The sequence below is a fragment of the Entelurus aequoreus genome, linkage group LG21, assembly GCF_033978785.1.
Source record: "Entelurus aequoreus isolate RoL-2023_Sb linkage group LG21, RoL_Eaeq_v1.1, whole genome shotgun sequence".
Classification (NCBI taxonomy): domain Eukaryota; kingdom Metazoa; phylum Chordata; class Actinopteri; order Syngnathiformes; family Syngnathidae; genus Entelurus; species Entelurus aequoreus.
In genome coordinates, this window is record NC_084751.1 from 50,658,150 (window position 1) to 50,672,668 (window position 14,519).

Here is a 14,519-nt window from a genome sequence, read left to right on the forward strand (position 1 = left end):
CAATACCATTCAAAATCTCATTTGCACGAAGCTCCTGTGTTTCCTGGAGTAAAGTGGCTTTATTTCATTAAGGCCACGACAACACATTCCAAATGTAGAACGTTTCTATCAAGTGGAGCAGTGACAACTTGTTTTCCATGACCACATAATAACACATGACCAGGTTTGCTGCGTGTGTTGATTACCACATAGACGAGGTGCTTACCTTCTTGCACAGAAACATGCAAGTACAAAACCCAAAACCAGTGAAGTTGGCACGTTGTGTAAATGGTAAATAAAAACAGAATACAATGATTTGCAAATCCTTTTCAACTTATATTCAATTGTACAGACTGCAAAGACAAGATATTTAATGTTCTTTGTTATTTTTTGCAAATATTATACCCTTGTATTGTGTTAAAACTGGAATTTTTATATTTTTCTGACCTTCGGTATCATTGAACCATTTGTAGGGTTCCTCACATATGTCTGAGAGGCTTGATTAAACGTCAGGGTTCTAGGATTAGACCACAATGGAGAGGTGCCGACTCTTGCAGGGATATGGGCCTATGCCCTACTTGGACTCAGGGAGAATGAAAACCACCACTCAGGGATGACTTTGAGCTTCCCCCTCGATTGAACCTCTAGATCTCTGTCAGGTTTCCATTGTGATAACTAATGAACACAGACTTCATATCCTCACTGCTCAAAATGAACAGACCCACACATACATGCTGATAAGAGGATCTGAACCAGTCATTGGTTTTCAGTCATTACGGTTTATTGGTAAGAAGATGTCACCCCTCCAAATATTGCCCTGGGATTTAAATCTAGTCATTACTTATTCATAGTATTCACATTTCAGTCCAAATTATAATACATTTATTCACAGATTTGTATCTGCTCCCTGTTGTGGGAAATTACTCTGCGGTTCACCTCTCACACTTTGTTATGAATCTTAAAAGTGTACTACCTGGTCTTAACTAGACTTGGGCAATAAACGCTCCTGAGCTCATCGTGAGAGGCAGAATAGATCTCTTTTTTATTGTATTTTTATTTTTTTAAAATAATCAGTCCACTGAAATAATACACAATAATAATACAATCCTAATTCCAAAACCAAAGCCGGCCCAGCAACATTCAGAATAGCAATCCACAGAGCGATTGAGGACATACATATGACACAAAACAATCCAGAAGTAGTCAAACAAAAATGAATAATATCAACAACAGTATCAATATTAATAAGAATTCCATCAAAGCAGTGATTAAAAAGCCCTGATTTACATTATCGTCACAGCCATTTATCCAAAATAAAATAAAAACATGTAAAAAATGGACAATAGTGGCTTACACTTGCATCGCATCTCATAAGCTTGACAACACATTGTGTCCAATATTTTACACAAAGACAAAAATAAGTCATATTTGAGGTCAATTTAATAGATAAAACACATTTAAATAATGGATCACATATTTCAATATATGACTCATTATTATCTAAAATAAATGCATTTTTTTCTACTGATATCATCTCTATAGCTTGTGTGTATACCAGTCAGTATATATTATGTGTGTATACCAGTCTGTATATATTATGTGTGTATACCAGTCAGTATGTATTATGTGTGTATACCAGTCAGTATGTATTATGTGTGTATACCAGTCAGTATATATTATGTGTGTATACCAGTCAGTATGTATTATGTGTGTATACCAGTCAGTATATATTATGTGTGTATACCAGTCTGTATATATTATGTGTGTATACCAGTCAGTATGTATTATGTGTGTATACCAGTCAGTATGTATTATGTGAGTATACCAGTCAGTATGTATTGTGTGTGTATACCAGTCAGTATGTATTATGTGTGTATACCAGTCAGTATATATTATGTGTGTAAACCAGTCAGTATTTAGTATGTGTTTATACCAGTTAGTATGTATTATGTGTGTATACCAGTCAGTGTGTATTTTGTGTCTATACCAGTCAGTATATATTATGTGTGTATACCAGTCAGTATTTAGTATGTGTCTATATCAGTCAGTATGTATTATGTGTGCATACCAGTCAGTGTGTGTTATATGTGTATACCAGTCAGTATCTAGTATGTGTGTATACCAGTCAGTATCTAGTATGTGTGTATACCAGTCAGTATTTAGTATGTGTCTATACCAGTTAGTATGTATTATGTGTGTATACCAGTCAGTGTGTATTATGTGTCTATACCAGTCGGTATGTGTGTATACCAGTCAGTATATATTATGTGTCCATATCAGTCAGTATTTAGTATGTATGTATGTATTATGTGTGTCTACCAGTCAGTTTTTAGTATGTGTTTATACCAGTCAGTATCTATTATGTGTGTATACCAGTCAGTATGTGTGTATACCAGTCAGTATATATTATGTGTGTATACCAGTCAGTATGTGTGTATACCAGTCAGTATATATTATGTGTGTATACCAGTCAGTATTTAGTATGTGTCTATATCAGTCAGTATGTATTATGTGTGTATACCAGTCAGTGTGTATTATGTGTGTATACCAGTCAGTATCTATTATGTGTGTATACCAGTCAGTATTTAGTATGTGTCTATACCAGTCAGTATGTATTGTGTGTGTATACCAGTCAGTTTTTAGTATGTGTTTATACCAGTCAGTATCTATTATGTGTGTATACCAGTCAATATCTATTATGTGTGTATACCAGTCAGTATTTAGTATGTGTCTATACCAGTTATTATGTATTATGTGTGTATACCAGTCTGTGTGTATTATGTGTCTATACCAGTCAGTATGTGTGTACACCAGTCCGTGTGTATTATGTGTCTATACCAGTCAGTATGTGTGTATACCAGTGAGTATGTATTATGTGTGTATACCAGTCAGTATGTATTATGTGTGTATACCAGTCAGTGTTTAGTATGTGTCTATACCAGTTAGTATGTATTATGTGTGTATACCAGTTAGTATGTATTATGTGTGTATACCAGTCAGTATGTATTATGTGTCTATATCAGTCAGTATGTATTATGTGTGTATACCAGTCAGTTTTTAGCATGTGTCTATACCAGTCAGTATGTGTGTATACCAGTCAGTATGTATTATGTGTGTATACCAGTCAGTATGTATTATGTGTGTATACCAGTCAGTATGTATTATGTTTGTATACCAGTCAGTATGTATTATGTGTGTATACTAGTCAGTATGTATTATGTGTGTATACCAGTCAGTATGTATTATGTGTGTATACCAGTCAGTATGTATTATGTGTGTATACCAGTCAGTATGTATTATGTGTGTATACCAGTCAGTATATATTATGTGTGTATACTAGTCAGTATGTATTATGTGTGTATACCAGTCAGTATGAGTTGGACTATCAACATCTATCCATTTTTTTGGTATTACCCTTTTTGTTATGATGCATATTGAAATAAATGTTTATGTTTTCAACATTTTGGGTTGCCGACCCCTGTTCTAAGTAGATCGGGTCCTTTAGAGCAGTGGTCCCCAACCACCGGGCCGCGGACCGACTGGTACCGGGCCGCACAAGAATTTACTTTTTTTTTTTTTTTTTTTTTTAATGAAATCAACATAAAAAACACAATATATACATTATATATCAATATAGATCAATACAGTCTGCAGGGATACAGTCCGTAAGCACACATGATTGTATTTATTTATGTAATAAAAAAATAAAAAAGGTTGGGGACCACTGCTTTAGAGTATGCAATTGGAAACCAGGTCCCTCTTGCATGGATCATGAGGTTAGAGATAGTCCATGTAAACAAGAACTTCACCTTGATGTGTGAAAATGGAGAGACCAGAATATTTCTGGGGAATTGTGCTGCTTTCGTACTTGACTGATCCATTATGATCAAGGTGAAGAGACACGAGCAGCCGGAATTCATCAGTCGAGCAGCTGGAAATGACGTCTCTCGACGGTATTAAAATGTGTGGGCCTGCTGAGGCATTAATGGGACTGGGTTACCTTAGTTTACCTCAGACGTGACAGATGTTTGGGCAGCAACACACTGACTGGAAATACTGTATGTACTGTATGGCAGTCAAATTCCATACACTCTAGTACAGGGGTCGGCAACCAAAAACCTTGAAAGAGCCATATTGGACCAAAAATACAAAAAACTAATCTGTCTGGAGCCGCAAAAAATGAAAAGTCTTATATAAGTGTTATAATGAACGTGTAACACATGACGTAAGTGTCTATATTAGCTATAATAGCCTACTATCAAAATGACTATGTGTCGCAGGCTGATGCAAATCTTCGTTGACAGAAATGTTGAAATTTTATATTTATTCTACACATTTCTACAACATGAGAAACCATAAGTAAATCAGAGGCTACTCAGAAAGTGAGATGGCTCCTGGAAATGATATATCAGTATAGTATCGCGGTACTAATGAATCAAAAACGGTACTATACTCTGAAAAGTACCGGTTCCCGGGCATGACGTTGTTGGTTTTACGAGCAGAGGAGCATGTTCGGCAGCGCACAATCACAGAGTACTTACACGCAGACACAGTATGTAGACAAAAAACGCATTTTGGCTTAAAAACTGACAATAAAGGTGAAGTTATTACACTGAAACGCCCTCAGGAAGAGGTGCTGTAAGACATGGCTAGCTAGCTAGCAGCTAACATCCATCCACAGACGGCAACGTTTTAGCTACTTCTAAATCACTAATGCTCGTCTCCATGGCGACAAATAAAGTAAGTTTCTCACAAGTATCATCCTTGCAGGACGAGGAATAGCTAAACATGCTTCACTACACACCGTAGGAGGATACAATAGAATGTACATTAATTCCATGGGTGGATCCACTGTAATGATACCAAGTACAAGAGCGTATCTAGTCGATACTACTATGATTACATCAATATTTTTTGTCGTCACAAATCTTTGTGATTTATTTTATTTATTTATATTATTGTGACCGACTCTCACTGTCGGGGTTCCATGGACCACCAAGGACTGACATGACTTCGAGCAGGGTTGTGACTTTGTTTATTTCTTCAAATAAACCTTAGTGCAGGTCGCTTTTCAGCTCCTCTTCTCTGCTCGCTCTTTGGTTGGCTTTTCAGCCTCCCTCGTCTTCGTCTGCGTCTCCCGCTCGGTCGCTTCGGCTCCTCACGCGCTGCCGGCTCTCCAACTCCTTCTGCCCCGTCGTTCTCGGCTGCCGCCCTTTTACACACTGGGAGGGGATTACACGATTGTGCGCACGATCCCGGCGCCCCCCGCCTCGCCGCTGGCCCGCCGGCCACGCCTCCTCGCCGCCATCTCGGGGTCGGCCCCGGCGTGCCCCGCCTCGCTGTCGGTCTGCCGGCCACGCCTCCCCACAATTATATTCATCAATTCAGGAAATATGTCCGTGGACACATGCAAACTTAAATTATGACCCTGTAACTACTTGGTATCGGATCGATACCTATATTTGTGATATCATCCAAAACTATTGTAAAGTATCCAAACAACAGAAGAATAAGTGATTATTACATTTTAACAGAAGTGTAGATAGAACATGTTGAAAGTTGATTAATAATACATTTTTACAGTTTGTCCTTTATAATGTTGACAAAAAAAATAGGTAGATAAATGACACAATATGTTACTGCATACGTCAGCAGACTAATTAGGAGCCTTTGTTTGTTTACTTACTACTAAAAGACAAGTTGTCTGGTATGTTTACTATTTTTTTAAAGGACTTAATTGCAATAATAAACATATGTTTAATGTACCCTAAGATTTTTTGTTAAAATAAAGCCAATAATGCCATTTTTTGTGGTCCCCTTTATTTAGAAAAGTATCAAAATACATTAATAAAATATTGGTATCGAGACAACCCTATGCTGTATGAATACAGAATGTTGTTAAATTCCAAATACAATGCAGGATAAAGAAAGAGAATCTGATGAATCCCACACATGTGTTTCTGACATTGTGAATATGTTATGTGTGCACAGGTTGTTGATCTATGGACAGTACTGCAGCCACATGGAGAACGCCCAGAAAACACTGGATGAACTAATAGCAACGCGAGAAGAAGTCAAGATCAAAGTGGAGGTAACGTTCTCCTCCTCCTTGCTGTGGATTTCACGCCACATCAGCACATTTTTCATTGGACCGAAAGAGAGGGCCACAAAATAATAAGTAGTACTTTTATATGTTTTGCTTTTGTAAGTTGAATTCCACATTACTGTGTAAATACAAAGGAGAATTGTCGCCCCGAATAGGGGAAATATTACAATTTCTCAAAATAGAGGAGCTTTTATAGGACTGAAGTATTTCTCACAGTGGTGTTTACAGAAAAAACGTGTGTTGCTGTAAAGCAGGAAAAAATAAAGATGCGGGGGCCATTTTGATATTTTTCATTCTTAAAACCATAACAAAATATATGGATTTTTTTTTTTTTTTTAATTTTTTTTTTAACCTTTAGGGCAGGGGTCACCAACACCAGGTAGCCCGTAAGGACCAGATGAGTAGCCCGCTGGCCTGTTCTAAAAATAGCTCAAATAGCAGCACTTACCAGTGAGCTGCCTCTTTTTTTTAAATTGTATTTATTTACTAGCAAGCTGGTCTCGCTTTGCCCGACATTTTTAATTCCAAGAGAGACAAAACTCAAATAGCATTTGAAAATCCAAGAAAATATTTTAAAGACTTGGTCTTCACTTGTTTAAATAAATTCATTAATTTTTTTACTTTGCTTCTTATAACTTTCAGAAAGACAATTTTAGAGAAAAAATACAACCTTAAACATGATTTTAGGATTTTTAAACACATATACCTTTTTACCTTTTAAATTCCTTCCTCTTCTTTCCTGACAATTTAAATCAATGGTCAAGTAAATGTATGTTTTTTATTGTAAAGAATAATAAATACATTTTAATTTAATTATTAATTTTAGCTTCTGTTTTTTCGACGAAGAATATTTGTGAAATATTTCTTCAAACTTATTATGATTAAATTTCAAAAAAATTATTCTCGAAAATCTGTAGAATCAAATTTAAATCTTATTTCAAAGTCTTTTGAATTTCTTTTAAAAATTTTGTTCTGGAAAATCTAGAAGAAATAATGATTTGTCTTTGTTAGAAATATAGCTTGGTCCAATTTGTTATATATTCTAACAAAGTGCAGATTGGATTTTAACCTATTTAAAACATGTCATCAAAATTCTAAAATGAATCTTAATCAGGAAAAATTACTAATGATGTTCCATAAATTATTTTTTTAATTTTTTCAAAAATATTCGAATTAGCTGGTTTTTCTCTTCTTTTTTTCGGTTGAATTTTGAATTTTAAAGTGTCGAAATTGAAGATAAACTATGTTTCAAAATTTAATTGTAATTTTTTTCGTGTTTTCTCCTCTTTTAAACCGTTCAATTAAGTGTAAATATCATTAATTATTAATTATTAACATAGAGTTAAAGTTAAATTGAGCAAATTGGCTATTTCTGGCAATTTATTTAAGTGTGTATCAAACTGGTAGCCCTTCGCATTAATCAGTACCCAAAAAGTAGCTCTTGGTTTCAAAAAGGTTGGTGACCCCTGCTTTAGGGCTTCAGGGGACCATAAAGGGTCTAGGCCGGGGGTCGGCAACCCGCAGCTCTAGAGCCGCATGCGGCTCTTTAGCGCCGCCCTAGTGTCTCTCTGGAGATTTTTCAAAAATGTATGAAGAATGGAAAAAGATGAGGGGGAAAAAAATCTATTTTTTTGTTTCAGTATGGTTTCTGTAGGAGGACAAACATGACACAAACCTCCCTAATTGTTATAAATCACACTGTTTATATTAAACGTGCTTCACTGATTCGAGTATTTGGCGAGCGCCGTTTTGTCCTACTTATTTTGGCGGTCCTTGAACTCACCGTATAGTTTGTTTACATGTATAACTTTCACCGACTTTCTAGGACGTGTTTTATGCCCCTTGTTCTGTCTCATTTTGTCCACCAAACTTTTAACGTTGTGCATGAGTGCACTAAGGTGAGTTTTGTTGATGTTATTGACTTGTGTGGAGTGCTAATCAGACATATTTGGTCACTGCATGACTGCAAGCTAATCTATGCTAACATGCTATTTAGGCTAGCGATATGTACATATTGCATCATTATGCCTCATTTGTAGGTATATTTGAGCTCATTTAGTTTCCTTTAAGTCCTCTTAATTCAATTTATATCTCATGACACATGTAATATGGCTTTTATTTTTTTGCGGCTCCAGACAGATTTGTTTTTGTATTTTTGGTCCAATATGGCTCTTTCAACATTTTGGGTTGCCGACCCTTGGTCTAGGTCATTAAAATGTTAAAAACAAGTCAAATTATTATTTTTTTTTATTTATTTAATGCTTACAGTAAATCTCTTCAGTACATCAACTTAAGGTTGATATGAAATAACAAAAAAAAAAAAAAGGTTTTATGCCTTTTCTGTCAAAGACAACTTTGTTTTTTTTTTATAATAAAACTGAAATATGCAGTATTTCCCCCACTGCCCAAAACATTCAGAAAGCAATGTTTGATGTGAAGTAATTAGAGCCTTAAAAAGATCAATAATGCAGGACACCATTGATTTTAATTCATTATTATTTTTGAGTAATCACTGTGAAAAGATACATAAAATCCCATTAAATATATTTGGGATCCAAAAGGAGCCCCACTCATATAAAGTGATACATTTTTATTATTATTTTTTTTTTACTTTCAACACTTAAGTTACGAGATCAACTTCAGATATATCTGTCGATTTTACGTTTGAACTATTATTTTGTTTGTTTTATGCCCTTTTGTCAAAGAAAATGTTGATGTTTTTGCATGGCAACCACACAATATATGCAATATTTTCCACATAAAACATTTTAAAGAGAAATATTTGAAATAATCAATAAATAAATAGTCAATAATCCATTATAACATAGATTTTTTTGGTTTTTTTGGAGCAATGGCAAAAAAAATAATAATAAAGATAGACAAAAGAAAAAAAAACAGCCTGCATGGCAGCTTTGTGTCAACATTGCAACTTTTTCTAGTTAGATTTCACCTCATTCCACTTTTTTTAATGTTTTTTTTAATTTTTGCAATAGTATTTCCAGAATGTGTGGCGGGCCGGTAAACAATTAGCTGCCGGCCGCAAATGGCCCCCGGGCCGCACTTTGGACACCCCTGCTGTAGAGCTTCTGCCATCCTAGTCACTGCCGTTGTGTCCTTGGGCAAGACACTTTACCCACCTGCTCCCAGTGCCACACACACTGCTTTAAATGTAACTTAGATATTGGGTTTCACTATGTAAAAGCGCTTTGAGTCACTAGAGAAAAGCGCTTTATAAATATAATTCACTAATTCACTTCACTACTGTATATTTTTTCCGTCAAAATGAAGAAAAAAAAAAATCAATTACATTTAGCTCGGTTGGTAGAGTGGCCGTGCCAGCAACTTGAGGGTTCCAGGTTCGATCCCCCGCTCCCGCCATCCTAGTCACTGCCGTTGTGTCCTTGGGCAAGACACTTTACCCACCTGCTCCCCGTGCCACCCACACTGGTTTAAATGCAACTTAGATATTGGGTTTCACTATGTAAAAGCGCTTTGAGTCACTAGAGAAAAGCGCTATATAAATATAATTCACTAATTCACTTCACTACTGTATATTTTTTCCGTCAAAATGAAAAAAAAAAAATCAATTACATTTAGCTCGGTTGGTAGAGTGGCCGTGCCAGCAACTTGAGGGTTCCAAGTTCGATCCCCCGCTCCCGCCATCCTAGTAATTGCCGTTGTGTCCTTGGGCAAGACACTTTGCCCACCTGCTCCCAGTGGCACCCACACTGGTTTAAAAATGTAACTTAGATATTGGGTTTCACTATGTAAAAGCGCTTTGAGTCACTGGAGAAAAGCGCTATATAATTCACTTCACTTCACTTTACTAGAGAAAAGCGCTATATAAATATAATTCACTAATTCACTTCACTGCTGTATATTTTTTCTGTTAAAATGAGAAAAAAAAAGTACATTTAGTGAGAAAATATTAAATACTTTATTGACACATATAATAATAATAATAATAATAGATTGTATTTGTAAAAAACACTTTTTACAAATACAGTGTTTTTTACAAATACACTAGACAAATTCACTTCACTGCTGTATAATTTTTCTGTTAAAATGAGAAAAAATATAGCAACTTTTATTGTTTTCAAAGAAACAAAACAACCTCAACGTGCTACAGTGTATTAAAAATTAAAAATAAAAAAAATAAAAAGATAATAAAAAATAAATACAAATAAAAACTAGAACAGCCAAATAGCTAGAACTAGTATGCATAGATCTGAAAAAAAAGGCTTTTTTTTTTTTTAAAAAAGAAGGGTTTTTAAGCCTTTTTTAAAAGCATCCACAGTCTGTGGTGCCCTCAGGTGGTCAGGGAGAGCGTTCCACAGACTGGGAGGCACTGGTATATGTATCATTTCCAGGTGTTTGCGGGCCAGATAAAATGATGTCGCGGGCCACATCTGGCCCCCGGGGCCTTGAGTTTGACACCTGTGCTGTAAAGCCTCCACTGTGACTGCGGTGTTATGCAGGCTGGATGGAAACACACAAAGACCACTATGAAGGAGCATTAAAATGCAGTTTCTTTTGGAAGCCAGCCATTCGCTGTTGTCAAAGGAACATTCCAGGTCGCGTGCAAGGTATTTGTGTCACAAATAGCTGGCACAGGCAGGAGCTTTTGTTCGCCTCAAAAATAAACCCACCTCATTGTTTGGTAATGTAATCCAGCACAAAGTATGGAAGCCTGGCAGAACCAAGAATGCACGTCTCTTAATATGTTTCGGGAGTACACAATGCTGCATTATGTCATGCGCGATCAAGTGTGTGTGTGCTTGTTTTGACAGGAATGTACAATGAAAGTGCAGGAGGGCAAGTTCAAGCTGCAGGATCTTCTGGTGGTTCCCATGCAGCGAGTACTCAAGTATCACCTACTACTGAAGGTAGGCCAGTCGCACTTAACCCTTGTGTGGTGTTCATTTTGTTGTTACTCAGCCAGCGTTTGTGGCTCTGATGGACCCGTCGCATTTTGTGGCTTTTAATGCCTCACAATCAAACACTTTTATGTTAAAATGCTGCACAGATGTTTACCTTATCCCGATAAACATCTGTTCAGTATTTTAACATAAACCTGTTTGAGTTTGTCTGGTTTGTGTTGCCTTCATTATAACACTTATATAAGACTTATAAAGTCATTTTGATAGTAGGCTAATATAGCTGATATAGACACTTACATCATGTGTTGCCTTCATTATAACACTTATATAAGACTTATAAAGTCATTTTGATAGTAGGCTAATATAAACACTTACATCATATGTTGTCTTCATTATAACACTTACATAAGACTTATAAAGTCATTTTGATAGTAGGCTGATATACACACTTACATCATGTGTTGCCTTCATTGTAACACTTTTATAAGACTTATAAAGTCATTTTGATAGTAGGCTAATATAGCTAATATGGACACTTACATCATGTGTTGCCTTCATTATAACACTTATATAAGACTTTTAAAGTCATTTTGATAGTAGGCTAATATAGCTAATATAGACACTTACATCATGTGTTGCCTTCAATATAACACTTATATACGACTTATAAAGTCATTTTGATAGTAGGCTAATATAGACACTTACATCATGTGTTGCCTTCATTATAACACTTATATACGACTTATAAAGTCATTTTGATAGTAGGCTAATATAAACACTTACATCATGTGTTGTCTTCATTATAACACTTAGTAAAGACTTAGAAAGTCATGTTGATAGTAGGCTAATATAGCTAATAGAGACACTTACATCATGTGTTGCCTTCATTATGACACTTACATAAGACTTATAAAGCCATTTTGATAGTAGGCTAATATAGCTAATATAGACACTTACATCATGTGTTGCCTTCATTATGACACTTACATAAGACTTATAAAGCCATTTTGATAGTAGGCTAATATAGCTAATATAGACACTTACATCATGTGTTGTCTTCATTGTAACACTTTTATAAGACTTATAAAGTAATTTTGATAGGAGGCTAATATAGACACTTACATCATGTGTTGCCTTCATTATAACACTTATATAAGACTTATAAAGTCATTTTGATAGTAGGCTAATATAGCTAATATGGACACTTACATCATGTGTTGCCTTCATTATAACACTTATATAGAACTTATAAATTCATTTTGATAGTAGGCTGATATACACACTTACATCATGTGTTGTCTTCATTGTAACACTTTTATAAGACTTATAAAGTAATTTTGATAGGAGGCTAATATAGCTAATATAGACACTTACATCATGTGTTGCCTTCATTGTAACACTTTTATAAGACTTATAAAGTCATTTTGATAGTAGGCTAATATAGCTAATATGGACACTTACATCATGTGTTGTCTTCATTATAACACTTATATACGACTTTTAAAGTCATTTTGATAGTAGGCTAATATAGCTAATATAGACACTTACATCATGTGTTGCCTTCATTATTACACTTATATACAACTTATAAAGTCATTTTGATAGTAGGCTAATATAGACACTTACATCATGTGTTGTCTTCATTATAACACTTAGTAAAGACTTAGAAAGTCATGTTGATAGTAGGCTAATATAGCTAATAGAGACACTTACATCATGTGTTGCCTTCATTATGACACTTACATAAGACTTATGAAGTCATTTTGATAGTAGGCTAATATAGCTAATATAGACACTTACATCATGTGTTGTCTTCATTGTAACACTTTTATAAGACTTATAAAGTAATTTTGATAGGAGGCTAATATAGACACTTACATCATGTGTTGCCTTCATTATAACACTTATATAAGACTTATAAAGTCATTTTGATAGTAGGCTAATATAGCTAATATGGACACTTACATCATGTGTTGCCTTCATTATAACACTTATATAAGACTTATAAAGTCATTTTGATAGTAGGCTAATATACACACTTACATCATATGTTGTCTTCATTATAACACGTATATAAGACTTATAAAGTCATTTTGATAGTAGGCTAATATAGCTAATATAGACACTTACATCATGTGTTGCCTTCATTGTAACACTTACATAAGACTTATGAAGTCATTTTGATAGTAGGCTCGTATAGCTAATATAGACACTTACGTCATGTGTTGCCTTCATTATGACACTTACATAAGACTTATAAAGTCATTTTGATAGTAGGCTGATATCCACACTTACATCATGTGTTGCCTTCATTATGACACTTACATAAGACTTATAAAGTCATTTTGATAGTAGGCTAATATAGCTAATATAGACACTAACATCATGTGTTGTCTTCATTATAACACTTACATAAGACTTATAAAGTCATTTTGATAGTAGGCTAATATAGCTAATATGGACACTTACATCATGTGTTGCCTTCATTATAACACTTATATAAGACTTATAAAGTCATTTTGATAGTAGGCTAATATACACACTTACATCATATGTTGTCTTCATTATAACACTTATATAAGACTTATAAAGTCATTTTGATAGTAGGCTAATATAGACACTTACATCATGTGTTGCCTTCATTGTAACACTTACATAAGACTTATGAAGTCATTTTGATAGTAGGCTCGTATAGCTAATATAGACACTTACGTCATGTGTTGCCTTCATTATGACACTTACATAAGACTTATAAAGTCATTTTGATAGTAGGCTGATATCCACACTTACATCATGTGTTGCCTTCATTATGACACTTACATAAGACTTATAAAGTCATTTTGATAGTAGGCTAATATAGCTAATATAGACACTAACATCATGTGTTGTCTTCATTATAACACTTACATAAGACTTATAAAGTCATTTTGATAGTAGGCTAATATAGCTAATATAGACACTAACATCATGTGTTGTCTTCATTATAACACTTACATAAGACTTATAAAGTCATTTTGATAGTAGGCTAATATAGCTAATATGGACACTTACATCATGTGTTGCCTTCATTATAACACTTATATAAGACTTATAAAGTCATTTTGATAGTAGGCTAATATACACACTTACATCATATGTTGTCTTCATTATAACACTTATATAAGACTTATAAAGTCATTTTGATAGTAGGCTAATATAGACACTTACATCATGTGTTGCCTTCATTGTAACACTTATATAAGACTTATAAAGTCATTTTGATAGTAGGCTAATATAGACACTTACATCATGTGTTGCCTTCATTGTAACACTTACATAAGACTTATGAAGTCATTTTGATAGTAGGCTCGTATAGCTAATATAGACACTTACGTCATGTGTTGCCTTCATTATGACACTTACATAAGACTTATAAAGTCATTTTGATAGTAGGCTGATATCCACACTTACATCATGTGTTGCCTTCATTATGACACTTACATAAGACTTATAAAGTCATTTTGATAGTAGGCTAATATAGCTAATATAGACACTAACATCATGTGTTGTCTTCA

General features: G+C 34.6%; 1 protein-coding gene across 1 annotated transcript in view; it reads left to right on the top strand.

Moving 5' to 3' along the window:
• Positions 1-14,519, top strand: part of LOC133638631 (guanine nucleotide exchange factor VAV2-like) — a 190,884-nt gene that overhangs the window by 107,506 nt on the left and 68,859 nt on the right. The window contains exons 8-9 of the mRNA XM_062031422.1: positions 5,971-6,070; positions 10,876-10,971. Of these exons, the coding sequence (XP_061887406.1) occupies positions 5,971-6,070; positions 10,876-10,971 (196 nt within the window). The remainder of the gene's footprint in view (positions 1-5,970; positions 6,071-10,875; positions 10,972-14,519) is intronic.